This window comes from Podarcis tiliguerta (genome assembly GCF_965153285.1).
Source record: "Podarcis tiliguerta genome assembly, chromosome: 4".
NCBI classification, from domain to species: domain Eukaryota; kingdom Metazoa; phylum Chordata; class Lepidosauria; order Squamata; family Lacertidae; genus Podarcis; species Podarcis tiliguerta.
In genome coordinates, this window is record NC_139537.1 from 11,721,805 (window position 1) to 11,738,879 (window position 17,075).

A 17,075-nucleotide genomic window follows, 5' to 3' on the forward strand; every position below is an offset into this window, starting at 1 on the left:
CATTTAGCTTAGTATAATTGACTTTTCGGGATTTCAGAGCTTTTGGAGATGTTGGGGATTGAACCAGGAGCCTTTTGACACACAAAGGTAACGAGGTATGACCCTTCCCCCCGAGCCATGGGTAGGCAAACTAAGGCCCGGGGGCTGGATCTGGCCCAATCGCCTTCTAAATCCGGCCTGTGGACGGTCCGGGAATCAGTGTGTTTTTACATGAGTAAAGTGTGTCCTTTTATTTAAAATGCATCTCTGGGTTATTTGTGGGGCATAGGCATTCGTTCATTTTCCCCCTTCAAAATGTAGTCTGGCCCCCCACAAGGTCTGAGGGACAATGGACTGGCCCCCTGCTGAAAAAGGTTGCTGACCCCTGCGTAAGCCCTGGCTTCTGAAAGGCACATAAGCATCAGATTTAAAAATGGATGCTATTTTAGTAAGGTATCATGAGGAAAGGCAGCAGGAGAGATAAGAAGCGTACTGTCACAGCTTCAAGTCAGAATTAGTATGTTGGAGAAGCAAACATGGAGGAGAAGGCTAACCATGGCTACTAGGCACAGAAATCTTTGCCTGAATGTAGCCAAAAGAGTAAGAGTCACATCAGCAATTTCTAAAGGTAAAGGGACCCCTGACCATTAGGTCCAGTCTCAGAAGACTCTGGGGTTGTGGTGCTCATCTCGCTTTAAAGGCCAAGGCAGCCGGTGTTTCTCCGCAGACAGCCTCCAGGTCATGTGGCCAGCATGACTAAACCGCTTCTGGTGAACCAGAGCAGCGCACGGAAATGCTGTTTACCTTCCTGCCAGAGCGGTACCTATTTATCTACTTGCACTTTGACGTGCTTTTGAACTGCTAGGTTGGCAGGAGCAGGGACCGAATAACGGGAGCTCACCCCGTCGCGGGGATTCGAACCGCTGACCTTCTGATCAGCAAGCCCTAGGCTCTGTGGTTTAACCCACAGGATATTTAGGTATGCAACAACTGCAGCCCATGTTTTGTTAGCCCCCAAATGGAAAGTGAGTGAAGTCCCAACTAAAGAGGACTGGCAACTTAAGTGGACATAATATGCAAAACGTGCAGATTTAACATACACAATAAGAGAGCCAGAGGAACATATATTTAAAGAAGAGTGGAAAACATCTATTGAATACATGGGAAATAATGGTATACAGCCCAAAATGCTGGCTGCATTAAGATAAATTCAACAGAGTAAATAATTTTTGATGGATGTTAAGGTGGAAAACTGACTTGAATGGCTATAGTATAAGATTACCAGATGTCCCCGTTTCCCGGGGACAGTCCCCAGATTTACAGCTTTCTTAGCTATCACATGTACATAGCAAACAATAAGTGTCCCTGGATTCATTGAAAAAAATCTGGTAACCTTATTATAGTAAAATATGCAGGGATGTATGATATGTAAAATGAACCATGGAAGGAGAAGGGAAGTCACTGGATGCTTTAAAGTTTGTAAAATGTTTATTTTGAAATGTAAAATTGACAACTTAATAAAAATGATTATTATATAAAAAAGAGTTGCTTCAGCTCCTGTACCCATTTTTGCCTCTGTCCCCACATACCTATGACATATGCCCCCTGGAAGGTTGCCCATGCGGGAATGAGGTTTCTGAAAGGAAAAAAGGCCCCCACCCCAACATTAAACAGAGAAAAATGGGAAAAGAGGTCTCAGAAAATATAATACTTACGTGGTACACAGGAGCCAAATTTGTCAGGAAATTCAGATATCAAATCATCGTTGATTCGATCTTTCATTGGGCCAAGGATAATAACTGGTCTGGTGTAATTAACTGAAATTCAGAAAGAAAAGGGAACATCTTGATGATGGAAACTTTAAAGCAAAGTGCGATGGCAAGTCAACAGCTCATGTTTACCTGTTGGTAGAAATGAATTGGACAGAACACACTCGTGGAGTTAAAAGAAAAGGTTTTGCTATGTCCAAGCCAAAGGGTAAAAAAGGTAAAGGTGAAGGACCCCTGGACCAGTTAAGTCCAGTCAAAGTTGACCACGGGGTGTGACACCCATCTCACTTCAGGCTGAGGGAGCTGGCGTTTGTCCACAGACAGCTTTCTGGGTGATGTGGCCAGCAGGATTAAACTGCTTCTGGCACAACGGGACACTGTGATGGAAACCAGAGCACATGGAAACACTGTTTACCTTCCCGCCACAGTGGTACCTATTTATCTACTTGCACTGGCATGCTTTTGAACTGCTAGGTTGGCCGGAGCTGGGACAAAGCACTGGGAGCTCACCCCATTGTGGGGATTCAAACCGCCGACCTTCCGATCGGCAAGCCCAAGAAGCTCAGTGGTTTAGACCACAGCGCCACCCGCGTCCCTGTTTCCAAGCCAAAGGCTACCTGGACAGGTCGGTTGTTAGTAAAACAAAGTGGGAGTTGGGAACATAAATAAAACTATTTAGAGTAAGGAGTCACACCACATAAGCAAAAAATTCACATGGTTCAAGCCAGCTGGGACAATGTTCATTTAATAAGCTACCCTTCCTCCTGCAGGAGCCCAGGTGGGCAAAGAAAGAAGTGGAAAAACAAATAAAACATCTGGTGACATCCTAAAAACAATTCCAATATGGATGCAGATTGGGAAGGACCTAAACTTAAAAGGCCTTCAGTAGGTGCTGAGAAGACAATGGGAGGGAATTCTGAAGGGTTGGTTCCACAACAGTTAAGGCCCTGTTCCTGTATCGGGTGGAATGGACAGCTTGATAAGATCTGCAGGAGGCTAAGGAATGAAATGATCTTTCTGTTTACCCTGGTCCCAAGCTGTATTGGGCTTTATATACCAAAGCAAGCACTGCCCAGTAGCTAACTGGCAATTGGTTCAATTCTTCTCACTGGTGATATCATGTCACCAGCAGCTTCTAAGGGCAGCCCCACATAATATGTATCTCCTGTCTGCAGTCTGAAGTACATGGGTGGACTGGGTCACAGAGGCTAAATCTGGGTCACAGAGGCAGCAGAAAGAGATAGCAAAATTCTAAAACGTGACAGTGGACTGTACCACTTAAGCTGAGGTATCAATTTTTTTTAATGCACCTCCCCATATACAAGTAAGTGTCCCATGCCAGTCAGAAAACTACCACAGTGGACTGAACATGGGCCAAAAGAGCTTTCATCCTGCTCTGGTAGTTTTCTTGTGGCAGGGAGTTTTTGTGCGACATTCCCCCCACTTTTACATTGTGAAGTGGTATGGTCCCCCCCGCCATCTCAGGACTGTACCACATCATTTTCCTGAATGAACAGATGGCATCATCTGATTGGTCCAAACATGTTTAGTAGAACGTCAGTCTTTGCTTACTTTCCTGCCTTGTTACAGGTTCGTAGGAGAGAATGCAATCTTCTTGCCCTCCTGTGAAAAGAAGAAAAAGGGGGGTGGGAATCACTGTTGACAAACAGACTTTCTGAAGATGCCCCCCCGTCTCACCCCGTGATCAATTTCAGCTCTTCAAGGATGCTCAAACCAGAGCCGTTCCAAAATGCGTTCGGAATTCTCCAGCAGTTTAAACTGTCAACGTAACCCAATTAGAATTAATCAGCTGTGTCAAAGAAGCTACTTCATTGATTACTAGCAGCTGGGCCAACAGCGGCAAGGCAGAAAACGGATAGATCATTTGTTGCTTGGCAGCAGCCGCTGACTACGGCACCTCTGGAAATTTCACATTTTAAAAAAGGGGTCAGCCCAATGTGAACAATGATCAGGCAATCAGAAGGAGTGCAAAAGAATCGATGTTCGACGTACGCAAGGTTTGGTTGGCTCACCCAGCTCTGAATCAGAAAGGAGCACCAGACACAGGGTGGAGGTAGCCATTGGAAGGAGACCTGAAAAACTGCTGCATAACTTCATAGCGGTGGAAGGACAGGAGGACTTGAAGCTGGAGACTGTTCTGATTATGTGATGCAGTGAGTGGAGAGGCTTAGTGCACACAGATGCCCTGTATGAATGCCAGAGTTCCTGAAGGATCATAGTTAAATTGTGGGGTCCGGTGGGTGTAAGTGGTCTGAGGTTCAACCCATTGCATCTTCCATTACAAGGTTCAGGGAGTGGGTGATGGGAAAGTTTTTTCTCTGCCTGAGATCCTGGAGGGATACTGCCAGTCAGAGTAGACAATGCTAATCTAGATGGACAGGTTATCTGATCTGGCACAAGGCACCTTTCCAGATTCTTCCCATGAGTTGGCTGACGAGGGGTCTTTGGGAGAAAACCCTATAACAGGAAACATTCAACATGCCCTATCTAAATGTTGCTACGTATTACTTTTCGCAGGCAAATCTGAAGCATAAATTATGGAAGTTGTAGCAGTTGGTTTGGTAGCGTGCATGGAAATTTACCGATAAGCAAATTCTTTTCCGGCTGCAGAAAGGCGCACGCTCTCTAACGACAGAATCAACATTTGGGAAAGTGCATAAAAAATGCATTGCAAGCAATTCAGACATTTGCTTTTAATCGTTTAGTTTAGTTCAGACACACACACTCAGCTTGTTTCATTATTGCCCAATTAGTTTTGTCGGGCAATTATGGCCAATTGAGCAATTAGGCTAAATAGACGCAGGAACGATTGAGCAATTGATGTCAGTTCCTTTGTACTTTTAATTGAATGCATTTGGTGAATGAAGTTGGCACGCTCATGTGAGTGTAATGGCAACGTCACTGGTCACAATTTTGAACAATTTTATCTGGGCAACTTAGTTTTAAAGGACGAAAACTTTTCTAAAGTGTAATCCTAACTTGTAGGTCTACCAGGTTGGATGGAGTAGAAGTTCTTCACCAAAGAAGATAAGCTGTCAGCCTGTTTGTGTGTGTGTGTGTGTGTTCACCACGGAGGACCCTGACATTCCTGTGGGAATCTGGACAGGCGTAGATTTCCTACCTGCCAGAGGTAGGCTCTAAAATACGGTATTCCTGGGGTATTCTGGGGGAAGGTAACCAGAGGCAGCTTTGTTCCTCATAGAGGCCTCAGGATCAGGCCCTTCAACTCTACCAGGTTGGAACTGGCATGGTTAATCCTCCCACTGTAGAAACCAAATAGGGAGGAAATTAAATAATAATACAAAGAATTATCAGGCTTTTTATAGGGAAAACCCACCCCCTGCCCTGTCTGGAATCCTGGAGACATCTGCCTGTTAGTGTGGACCAGGCATCCCCAAACTTGGCCCTCCAGCTGTTTTGGGACTACGACTCTCATCATCCATAGCTAACAGGACCAGTGGTCAGGGATGATGGGGATTGTAGTCCCTAAACAGCTGGAGGGCCGAGTTTGGGGGTGCCTGGTGTAGACCATACTTGAACTTGACAGACCAATGGTTTGACTCAGAATAATGCTATGCTGTTCTCCGCCTCTAACAGAAGGGAAACAAACAGGGAGAGGTCAGAAAGCGAACACCTCTAGGAAGGGAATGATATCAAAAGGAGCTGAAGGCGGTAATGCCTCTGGAGACTATCAACGTGGCCACTTGGCACTGATCTCATTGCACCACTGGCACCAAGTAAACCTGCTGGGGAGGCTCACCAGAAAATGAATTTTTCCTGGCTCTGGTTCAGACCCTTTCTTGAGAGGAAAAGAGAGATTTTTAGAGAGGCAGGCTCAGTAAGCAGCCTTTATGCTCAGGCTGGGTGACAGGAGAGGTACGACCAGTTGGGTTAGAACAGCAGTTCTCAACCTGTGGGTCCCCAGATGTTGTTGGACTACAACTCCCATCATCCCTGAGCTCTAGCCTTGCTAGCTAGGGGTGACGGGAGTTGCAGTTCAACAACATCTGGGGTCCCACAGGTTGAGAAAGGCTGGGTTAGAAGAAGCTGTTCAAGCTTTCGGAGTCCAAGATCGGGGCAAGGAGTTCCAAAGTAATGGAGTTGTCCCAATGGGTTGGCATGCCCACCCACCAAGCTTTTAAAGATGGGGCCATGGGAGCTTACTCCAGAGACTCTCGTGCCTTGCAAGACTGTCAAGTGTGCAGGTGCCCATTGCATTGGGGAGGATGTGTCAGTTCCCAGTGACTGGAGTGCTGCTGGGTCCCAGACAACTAGGTTGTGCCCTCCCTGTCTGACTCTGGTTCCTCCATTCCAAGTGGTTGGTTGCTACCCTCCTGGATTCTGTGCTCCTCCTCCTGGGAAGGAAGAGGGGACTTGGGAGTCTTGCTTCTCCAGCCAGAGCAGTCGTTTCCTGGAGGAGTGAAGTACCTGCCTCCTCCAGCCTCTGTTTCCCTGTCTCCGCCACCCCTGATGTCATTTCCTGTTCCTCTTCCTTGTCTGTCAGCCTACCACTCCATGCCTGAGCCTGGTGACACCTCAGGACTCATGATAGGCTCCTTGAGGCTGGAGCTGACCCTGTACATGGTGCCTGGCGGTTATGCAAAAGAAAAATGCAGATGGCAGCATCCATCATTTGCCCAGGTTGGGACGGATTAATCTGTCAATGTCCATTTTTCTTGGTTTCTCATTTTTCAATTCAGTTTGACCCATTTCCGCAACAGCTTGTAATTTTGGGGGGAAAAAAGTCTGTGTCAAAATCCATGTACCTTTTAATGTGCATTTCTCTTAATTTTTGAGAGCCAATTTCCTAAATGCAATGCATTTCTCTGTGTTATGTTCAGTAACATGCTCTTTTTAATGCAGGATTTCCCTGAATATTTGCTTTTTCATACACACACACATAAACAGATATATTTGGTTGGAGACCTGAATTGCAAAATTTGGAGAAGTGCGAATTTCAAAGAGAAGCTGCGTTTCAGTCTGCCGATGGGTCCAGGAAATGCAAATTAAGTAAGTTCCTGTTGAAATATGAACTGAACACATTTCTCCCCTATCTTTAGCTTCTGGCCACTGCTTTGCAAGTCAATTAATGTTAGTTCAGATTATGTCAATGTAACCTGTCAAAATATCTTGTTTAGCTGGAAGAAAGTAGAGTAGATTACTATTCTGACTATTAACAGAGGGTATGAAGCCCATGGTTATTTCAGTGTACACTGAGAGAGATGCTCCATGCTTCATTCACACACACACACACACACACACACACACACACACACTTTACAAATGGCTTGTAAATGTTAAGGAAACAGCAGAAGAAAACTGGGAATGATTGTAATTTTTTTCTTTCTGGAAATACAGTTGTGCAGCTCCCATTCAGATTGCACCAACAAAGTCTACTCATAATTTGATGGGCGGCTTGTTGGATAGGGTACCCAGGAGGCCAGGAATTTCAGAGAGAGCTCTGCCAATCAGAATTCAGGCCTGTTTTGAACATGCACTGGTCTGATGTGGAAGGAAGCCCCTTGCCCTTGCTCCAATTTCTTTCAAGAAAATTTAGGTTCAATTCGAGTTAATCAAGTGCCTTTGCTTTTAAATGCTGAATCACAGATTGTTCCCAATGCCTCAAAGGAGTTGATTTTAGAGAACATCATTAATCTGTGGGTTGTATCGAATGTTCTCCATATTCAGAGTAAATCCATTGAAGGTGATGGTTAGAACTGGTTAAAATTCCTGTCATCCCTGCCCAATGGCCATGCTGGCTGGGCCTGATGGGAATAGTAATGTAACAATACCCGGAGGACATATATTGGCTTTGCCTGTAACTAGTTACCCTCCAGAGTTGCCATGGTTGGAACCAGGGATATTTTACATTCAAGGTCAAGCCTATTATGACCACAATCCTAAACACATTTATTAGGAAGTAAGCCCCACTGTTGTCTTTGTCCATGGAGTTTTCTTGGCAGGGATACTGGAGTGGCTTGCTGGTTCCTGCTCCAGGTGGATCACGTTTGGTCAAAACTCTCCACTATGACCTGTCCATCTTGGGTGGATCAAACACATCCATTCTTAAGGAAATTAGCCCTGAGTGCTCACTGGAAGGACAGATCGTGAAGCTGAGGCTCCAATACTTTGGCCACCTCATAAGAAGAGAAGACTCCCTGGAAAAGACCCTGATGTTGGGAAAGATGGAGGGCACAAGGAGAAGGGGACGACAGAGGAAGAGATGGTTGGGCAGTGTTCTCGAAGCTACCAGCATGAGTTTGACCAAACTGCGGGAGGCAGTGGAAGACAGAAGTGCCTGGTGTGCTCTGGTCCATGGGGTCACGAAGAGTCGGACACGGCTAAACGACTAAACAACAACAAGCCCCACTGAATTCAGTTGAACTTATTTCTGAGTAAGCACAGCATTGCGCTGTAAATGGAATTTCCCACCACCAGGTAAGAGAAAGTTAGAGCCGTGCCCGACTTAGATCCATTAATTTTGATGGACCTACACCTACTCTGAGTAAAACTGAGTTGGACACAACCCCATGCAAGCGGAAAATCACAGGTTCAACCCCTAACACATCTAGTTCAATGGCCAGTTAGTGGGGTGATGTGAAATAATTTTGCCAGCCAGAATGGACAACACGAGACTATTTGGACAAATAGTGTGACCTGATTTAAGGCAACTTTCCATATTCCTCTCCATCTACCCCTGCCAGTTCCTAATCAGGTAGCATCCTGATTTTGAGGGCACTTTTGAAATGCACAAGCTCCAACCCTTGCCTCCTCTAAATTGTAGTCAAATGAAGCTCCTTGCAGCCAACAGAGCTGCCACAAAAGTTTAAGGAAGGCAGGCTCACGTTTTGGCCCCTGAAATTTGAACACTGTGTTTGGGTACCAACAAGAAGGAAGGGCTGTTTCAAACGGGTCAGTACATCTTGCCAGAAGGTTGGTGGTTTGAGCCCACCCAAGGATGGGCAGGATTTCATCGTTGCCGGGTGTTAGACTAGATGACCCCTGAGGTCCCTTCCAATTCTACAATTCTATGATTCTATGACATCCCATAGGCATCTGATTGCCTAAGCTGAAGACAGACTTCTGGACTGGATGGGCTTTTGTTCTGATCCAGCAGGGCTTTTTTAAACTGTTACATATGAATGGATCTGTCAGTCTTGATTTCTCTCAATTTTTTCAGTTTTTTAGAGTCTTCAATTCGGTTCTCCACACATCTGAGCAACTTGCTTACAGACAACAACACCCTAGTGCATTTTAGTGCGAATCTCTCTTAATAAATAAGTGTCTTGCAAGCAATTCCCACAATGCTATGCATTTTTGTCTGTTATTTTCACCAATAGGTGCGTCTGTGTGCACACGTTTCCACGATGCCATGCACTTCCTGGCACTTTATTTGGTTGCAGAACTGCACTGCAAAATTCATAGAAGCGCAATTTTCAAAGGGCACCCGAGTTTTGGTTCGTCGTGTGCGAATTAGGCACTTTCTCATAAAAATGCAAACAAAAGGGAATTTCTCCCCTTTCCGTAGTCAGTGTTGGAAAATAAATGCAAAATTTAAACGGTTCCTGGGCCTGATCCAGGAGGACTTTTCTTACATATTGACTGAACCACTTTCTTGGAAGGCAACATTTGGATCACAAGAAGCTGCCAATTTATCATGGGAGGAAAACATTGTCAAGAAAGGACACATCAAACCAGGCCATGTCTGTTTTAGAGCTACATCCCAGTGTTTGCACCTCATTCATGTCATCCATTCAAAGCACTCTTATATCATTTTAATTGGCTTCCCAAAAGGATCCTGCAAACTGTAGTTAATATATGGTGCTGTTAAAGGTAAAGGGACCCCTGACAATTAAGTCCAGTCGCAAATGACTCTGGGGTTGCACCGCTCATCTTGCTTTAAAGGCCGAGGGAGCCGGCGTTTGTCTGCTTCCGCAGACAGTTTTTCTGGGTCATGTGGCCAGCATGACTAAGCTGCTTCTGGCGAAACCAGAGCAGCACACGGAAACGCCGTTTACCTTCCCGCCGGAGTGGTACCTATTTATCTACTTGCACTTTGATGTGCTTTCGAACTGCTAGGTTGGCAAGAGCAGGGACCGAACAATGGGAGCTCACCCCGTCGCAGGGATTCAAACTACCGACTTTTCGATCAGCAAGCCCAAGTTTAACCCACAGCGCCACCCGCGTCCCACGGTACTGTTAGGAGGCCCTCATTCCCCTCACAGAGCTACAGTTCCCAGAGCTCCCTGAGAAGGGGGATTTTTGAACCTCTCTGGGAATGTTAGCTCTAACAATTCTCAGCACTCTTAGCAAACTACATTTCCCAGGATGCATTGGGAAATTAAAACAGTATCATGCTTCAAATGAACAGTGTGGATGTGGTTTGATTTCTGTTTGCACCTGGTAACAAATCAAGCCATTTGCACCAATAATAAAAATGACAAGGTATTATAGATGTATTTTTTAAAGTTTGAAGGGGGAGGGGGAGGGTGGGGGCAGGAGAAGAGAGAAGAAACGGAACCACCACAGGCAAGCCAAAGTAAAAAAGGAGACCCAAATGAAATCTGTTAACTTACTGTAGCTACTTTCGCTATCGCTGGCATTAGAAGAAAGGTGTTCTGCAAGAACAGGACAGCAAATTAAAAGGACATATCCAAGCACCAGAATGTCAAGGAACCTCCCCGGTCATGCAAAAGGTGGAGGGTGCAGAGTGGGAGTCAAAAGAACCAGAGCAGCCAGATAGTCCCCAAGTACCAATAAAGTGAAGGCCAAAGGCATTAACTCTTGTGGAAGTGCTGAGGAGGAGGGGTGTGCCAATCCTGTTTCTAAAGCAGCAGCTGGCGAAAAGTGTTGTAGTTCAGTGGCAGAGTATCTGCTTTGCATGCAGAAGGTCCAAAGTTCAATCCCTGGCTTCTCCCAGTAGGGCTAGGAATGTCCCCCATCTGAAACCCTGGAGAGCTTCTGCCAGTCAGTGTAAAAAAAGCAAAGGTAAAAGACCCCTGGGCAGTTAAAAGGTAAAGGTAAGGGGACCCCTGACCATCAGGTCTAGTTGTGACCGACTCTGGGGTTGCGGCGCTCATCTCGCTTTATTGGCCATGGGAGCCGGCCTACAGCTTCCGGGTCATGTGGCCAGCATGACTAAGCCGCTTCTGGCGAACCAGAGCAGCGCACCAAAACGCTGTTTACCTTCCCGCCGGAGTGGTACCTATTTATCTCCTTGCACTTTGACGTGCTTTCGAACTGCTAGGTTGGCAGGAGCTGGGACTGAACAATGGGCGCTCACCCTGTCGCGGGGATTCGAATTGCCGACCTTCTGATCGGCAAGTCCTAGGCTCTGTGGTTTAACCCACAGCGCCACCCGCGTCAAGTTAAGTTCAGTCAAAGGCGACTATGGGGTTGCGGCGCTCATCTCGCTTTCAGGCTGAGGGAGCTGGTGTTTGTCCACAGACAGCTTTCCGGGTCACATGGCCAGCATGACTAAACCGTTTCTGGCGCAACCGAACACCGTGGTGGAAACCAGAGCGCATGGAAATGCTGTTTACCTTCCCACTGCAGTGGTACCTATTGATCTACTTGCAATGGTCTGATTTCGAATTGCTAGGTTGGCAGGAGCTGGGGCAGAGCAACGGGAGCTCACCCCATGGTGGGGATTCAAACTGCCGCCCAAGAGGCTCAGTGGTTTAGACCACAGCGCCACCCGCGTCCCTACCAGTCAGTGTAGCCAATACTGAGCTAGATGGACCAATGGGTCTTACTCAACAGAAGGCAGGTTCCTATTTGCCTATGGATCACAGTTTCCCAAACTTGGGTCTCTAGCTGTTTTTGGACTACAATTTCCACCATCCCTGGTCATTCTAGCTAGGAATGACGGAGTTGTAGTCCAAAAACAGCTGGAGACCCAAGTTTGGGGTACCGGGGTATGGGTGCATGAGGCTTCCATTCCCTTAACCCGGTGATGCTCTTTCAGCATAGATGAAGACCCACGAGAAACATGGCACTCATACTTATTGTTCATGCAGTGGCTAGTAGTCTTATCTGCTTTGTGCAAACTTGTGCATAAGAACCCTCATCACCATTTCCCCCTTTTCTTTGGAAAAGCAGTGTTGGGAGGCAGGGCTAAAGTAGCAATGATGAGAAAGGAGCCTTAATCCAGTGATGAGGAACCTGCAGCCTTCCAGAGGCCTTTGGACTTCCCGTCAGTCCCAGCCAGTTAATGGCCAGGGGTTTGGGAGTTGTAGAGTAACAACATCTGGAGAGCCACAGACTCCCCCATCCCTGCCTCAACCCCTTTGTAACTCATGCTGAAGAAGAAGAAGAAGAGTTTGGATTTTATATCCCGCCTTTCACTCCCTTTAAGGAGTCTCAAAGCGGCTAACATTCTCCTTTCCCTTCCTCCCCCACAACAAACACTCTGTGAGGTGAGTGAGGCTGAGAGACTTCAGAGAAGTGTGACTGGCCCAAGGTCACCCAGCAGCTGCATGTGGAAGAGCGGAGACGCGAACCCGGTTCCCCAGATTACAAGACTACCGCTCTTAACCACTACACCACACTGGCTCTCCAGTGTGCTCTCCAGCTCTCCATGCTGGTTGGATTTGGTTTCCCCTCCACTTTGGATTCCCCTTCCCCCTTTGAAATGCTCTGCAAATAAATCACAGACCATTAGTCTGAGCCCAGACCATTAGTCATTTCAAGCCCAGTACTGACTGCTCCAAAATGGCAGCGATTCTCCAGGGTCTTTTTTGTTAGCCTGCTGCCTATGATTTTTTTTCCACTGGAGAAGCCTGGGCTTGAACCTGTGGCTAATCAGCATGGAATGCATTTGTTCTGCCAGTGAAATAGGACCCCTGGGAGACAGCCTTGCAGCCTTGGAATTAAAGAGGGAGTGCTTGGTCAGCAGCTTCTGGAATTAGAATGGGTCTTCCCCAGATCCAGCATATAAGGTGGTCCTTATAAATCTGGGATGAAGTCTTCTGAGGCCATGAGGTGGGCTTTGGACAGAACATCTGACCTTCCATTGGGATTGACTGTTGCTACACACCAGGCTTTAAACCCTGGTGAGAAGTATCAGATCTGGAGGTCTAATATGGCCTCCAAGTCTCTCTGTCTGCCCCAGGAAACTGGTTCTGTTTCACCACCTGAGTGTTTCTGCCTGTTTGGAAGGTATCCTTGCACTCTGATCACGCCTCTTGCTTGATACAGCGGTGGTGTGTCTATGTGTGTAGAAACTAGCCTAAGGCAAAATTTGCATCAATTGCTCCACCCACCTTTGCCTCTGGCCCTGCCCACACCCGGAAGGTTTCCCTGAAGGGAGCACATCCCATAGTTTGAAAAAGGCTCTCCAACCCTCCTTTACAAAATCCAATGGATTTTTTTTATTCTTAGAGCTCTGTATGAGGAATGCGGTTTTCACCTCACACTGCATTCACAGAAAGAATATCCATTCAGGAATAAAAAGCGAGAGAGCCCATCTATATTTTGCCCAGCTTTCATGTATTCGCCTGCTTGCTAATTCCCCTCTAAATTACTGAAATTTGGATGGCGGCATGAGTTGGTCTATCAACGAGAAATGCCTTTGCTCAGCAACCGAAGCTCTCAGCTCCACAAGAGACAATGCCCCCTCCTTTCACATGGAAAGTCAACCATCAGGTGGGGTTACCTGATGTTCAGGAAGATGCTCAGCAAGAAAGGAAACCCCAAGGGTTGCGTCAGGTTGTGCACACAAGCATACATTCCTGTAATGAAAAGCGCATTCATAGCAGGGGGCAATGGAGGCAGCGCTGGAGTTTTTGCTTTTTCCGGCATGAACGTGTGCATCGGGGAAAAAGAATTGGGAAACTCCGTAGAAAGTAGGCAGCCATTATGCATATCAAGTGAGGTCGTTGCAAGGTTAAGAGTGATGCAGGGGCAGGCAGGAAAATCCTCAATGGTTTTTTACTACAGTTTTAAGAAATCCATTCCAACCTCTATCACTTTCTCTTACTTATTCACCATAAGGTTGAAGGCCACACTGGAACTGAATGGCAGCCTTTCCCCATGCATATAGTTAATGCAAATATCCTATCCAGTGGTGTAGCGTGGGTTGTCAGCACCCGGGGCAAGGCAAGTAATTTGCGCCCCCCCGCTGCACTGTCCCTCCCCCAGATAGTCCCTCGCTCTCTCTCCGCACCGCACCGCATGCCTGGCACCCTCTACAGTGGGCGGCGACCCGCCGGCTCGGCTCGGATTTGCACAGCCAGCACTACAGTGAGAGAGAGTGAGTGAGCCAGGTAGGGGCAGAGAGCTGCGAGTGTGAGCACGCCCCCCCAGATGTTGCGCCCGGTGCGGCCGGCCCCCCTGCACCCCCCACGCTACGCCACTGATCCTATCTGGATCAGTGCGTCTGTGAGGGGAGCAGTTAAAGTCCCCAACTCCACACCCCTCTCGCCACCAGGATCCGTATCCAAATAGGTCCTCCTGCACTTCCAATTGATTTGATTTAATTTGATTTATTCATGATTCATTTAACAAAATTTAGATACTTGTTAATTTTTATGTAAAAGCTCTACGCAGTTTACATAAAATAGTATAAAATGGAAAGGGTATAAAAAGTAGGAGTATAAAGTATATGCAGTCGTACATTGGATCCCGAACGCCCTGGAAATTGGATGTTTTGGCTCCGGAACGCCGCAAACCCGGAAGGGATTGTTCCGGTTTGCAAATGTTCTTTTGGTACCTGAACATCCCAAGGGGGATTCCGCAGCTTCTGATTGGCTGCAGGAGCTTGCTGCAGCCAATGACATGCTGCGATTTGGTTTCCGAACATTTTGGAAGTCGAACGGACTTCTGGAACAGATTCCGTTCGATTTCCAAGGTAGGACTGTATCCCAAAAATACCCATAAAAACCAGGACCCAAAACAAGCCAATGTAAGCAAGTATATATAACAAAATTGCACGTCTGCTGAAAGAAAATGGTTTTTAGTGGGCATCAAAAGCGTGCAAGGACAAAAGAAGTAATTATAATTTAACAGTTTCCATGTTATTCTATCTTATTAAAGCAACTAGAAAAAAAAACTTATGACGGGAAGATCTCACACAGGTGAAGGGAAGCGGGGGGAGGAGGGGAGGGTTAGGTTGAATTTGGGAAATAAAATAATATATGGAACAGCAAAGGATATAATAGATTCTTATAGAATAGTAATATATTGTAACCAGAATAGAAATTTAAAAGGGAAATAAATGTATTATTAGTATTCTCATTATTGTAATAGTTATTATTATTTCTTATTGGTGGAAGGCAATGTTAATTTAGGCTTCTTCGTTTTGCTGTCTGTATAGTTTTCTTAAGACAATTAAAAAAAAAAAAAGAACGAAGAAGGCCCCTGCCTGGTGTTAATATGTACTTTATTTAAATTTATTTTAAAATCGCCATTCACACAATTGCTCACTGTGTGAGTGGTGTCCTCTCTAGTTTGGACCTGAGGTTGCATTTTTCTAGGATACCTACTCTTGAAACTATAATTTCCTCGATTGATGATGTTTAAGGGTGGGTGCTAGTCCTTATGTAGTCAAAATGATCCGCCTACTCTCACCAGGGAGGTGTTTGCAGCCTCAGGCGATTGCCTAGGATTACAGATCGGATAGCCACCCCCAGCTCTCCTGGTTTCTTCCAATGAAAGCAAAGCATTACGGCTACGAACCGACAAAGTTAATAAAAAAAGGGGTGGGGATAAAGTGGAACATTCAGAAACAAACCTTTGCTGTGTTTTGAGATGCAATCTGGGAAGATTAAGCATGAAGTGCATTCTGGGTATTGGTATGAGTTCTACGTGGAGGCTGTCTAAAACTGTCCTCCCCAACGTGGTGTCTACTAGATACTGTTGGACTACAATGTCCATCATCCACAGCTAGCATGGCCAATGGTCAGGGATGATGGGAGCTGTAGTCCAACAATATCTGAAGAGTGATCAGGTAGGGAAAGACTGGTCTAAAGCAGTGGTTCTAAGTTCTGGGAAGCTTTTCCATATTGAGGAGACCTCTGAGCATCTGTCACAGAGGAACATTGTTTTGCAGGGGGCTCTGGAGCATGTTCTCAGTTCATCTGGCTGCTGCTCAGCTTTCTGGGCCTTCACCGTCATCACAGGATGACTGTATCACACAACAGGCCCCATACTCTTCTGTGTGAGGTCCAAGCCAGAGCAGATCCATGGTTGGGGGGCGCTTGGCAACACTCCCATAGTGGCTCCCCCATCCTTCTCCACACACCCTCTGGATACCAGATGCTGGGAATCTCAAGTGAGGAGAATACTGCTGCACTCAGGTCCCCCATGTGGGCTTCACATGGGCTTCTGGTTGGCCACTGTGAGAATGGGATGTTGGACTAGATGGGCCTTTGACTTGGTCTAGTAGAGATGTTCTCCCCTGACACGAGTGGGTGAGCGATGGTGGTAAGGAGAAACTGTGGCCTCCACTCACTTAGCTGCCCCTCTTCTCTCTCTAGGCCAAGGAACCTGAAGCACTCCAGATGTTGGATTTCAGCTCCAGTCAGCCTCAAAGACCATGGTCAATGGTCAGGGCTGATAGGAGCAACATCTGGAGGGCCACAGCACCCATCCTTGCAGCAGGCAATGTTGTATGGAGGACAGGGTGACCCATATCTCCTATTTTCATGGGCCAGGCAGCACTACTTGACCTTCCTGAGGAGCAGATGCATCAGCTGTTGTCAGGTGACAGTGACCCTTGAGATCAACCCTGACCAATCATCTTGGAGACAGCTGTAGGAACCCGGGGGGGAGGGGAGGGGTTAAAAACGACTGGTGTAAAACTCCCCCAAACCTGTCAGGAAAGGATCAATGGTGCATTATTTGTAAACCAAAAAAAGTGTTATTTACAGAATTAGACATACCTGTTTCATATGCTGTATGCTATTAATATTATCATGCAGAACGAAAACAAAACAAAACAATGGAAACTTATTTCACCCAGTGCATTCAAAGCTGGGGAACGAAATTAAAACAAAATAAAAATAAAATCTAATCTTGTGCATGCCAGGGGTGGGAGGTCCTTGGGGAAAGAACAAAAGCCAAACTAAAAAGGAAACCAAATTTATTTAAAAGAAAGAAAGAAAGACTGGGGTGACAGTGACCATTCCTGGGAACTTACTCAGAGTCTTTGTTCCATAACCGTCGTCACCTAATCCGGGGATGTCCTGCACGGAGTTTCCCCAGAGAGAGCAATGAAAGAAAAGAACAGCCGCAGAAGAGGAAGGAAGAAGTCAGTGGCGTTGAAATGGATACTACCATGACTGACCATGCAGATCACACAGTCTG

General features: G+C 46.4%; 1 protein-coding gene across 35 annotated transcripts in view; it reads right to left on the reverse strand.

The window, feature by feature from the left end:
• DLG2 (discs large MAGUK scaffold protein 2) overlaps positions 1–17,075 on the reverse strand; it is a 901,255-nt gene that overhangs the window by 10,779 nt on the left and 873,401 nt on the right. For 20 of the 35 annotated variants that reach the window (XM_083436205.1, XM_083436206.1, XM_083436177.1 and 17 more), the window contains 3 exons: positions 10,346–10,387; positions 3,321–3,371; positions 1,695–1,796 (listed from right to left, as the gene is read on the reverse strand). In XM_083436205.1, the coding sequence (XP_083292331.1) occupies positions 1,695–1,796; positions 3,321–3,371; positions 10,346–10,387 (195 nt within the window). Of the gene's footprint in view, positions 1–1,694; positions 1,797–3,320; positions 3,372–10,345; positions 10,388–16,908; positions 16,955–17,075 lie in introns of all 35 variants that reach the window. The other 15 variants (XM_083436188.1, XM_083436209.1, XM_083436210.1 and 12 more) reach the window with 3 other exon arrangements.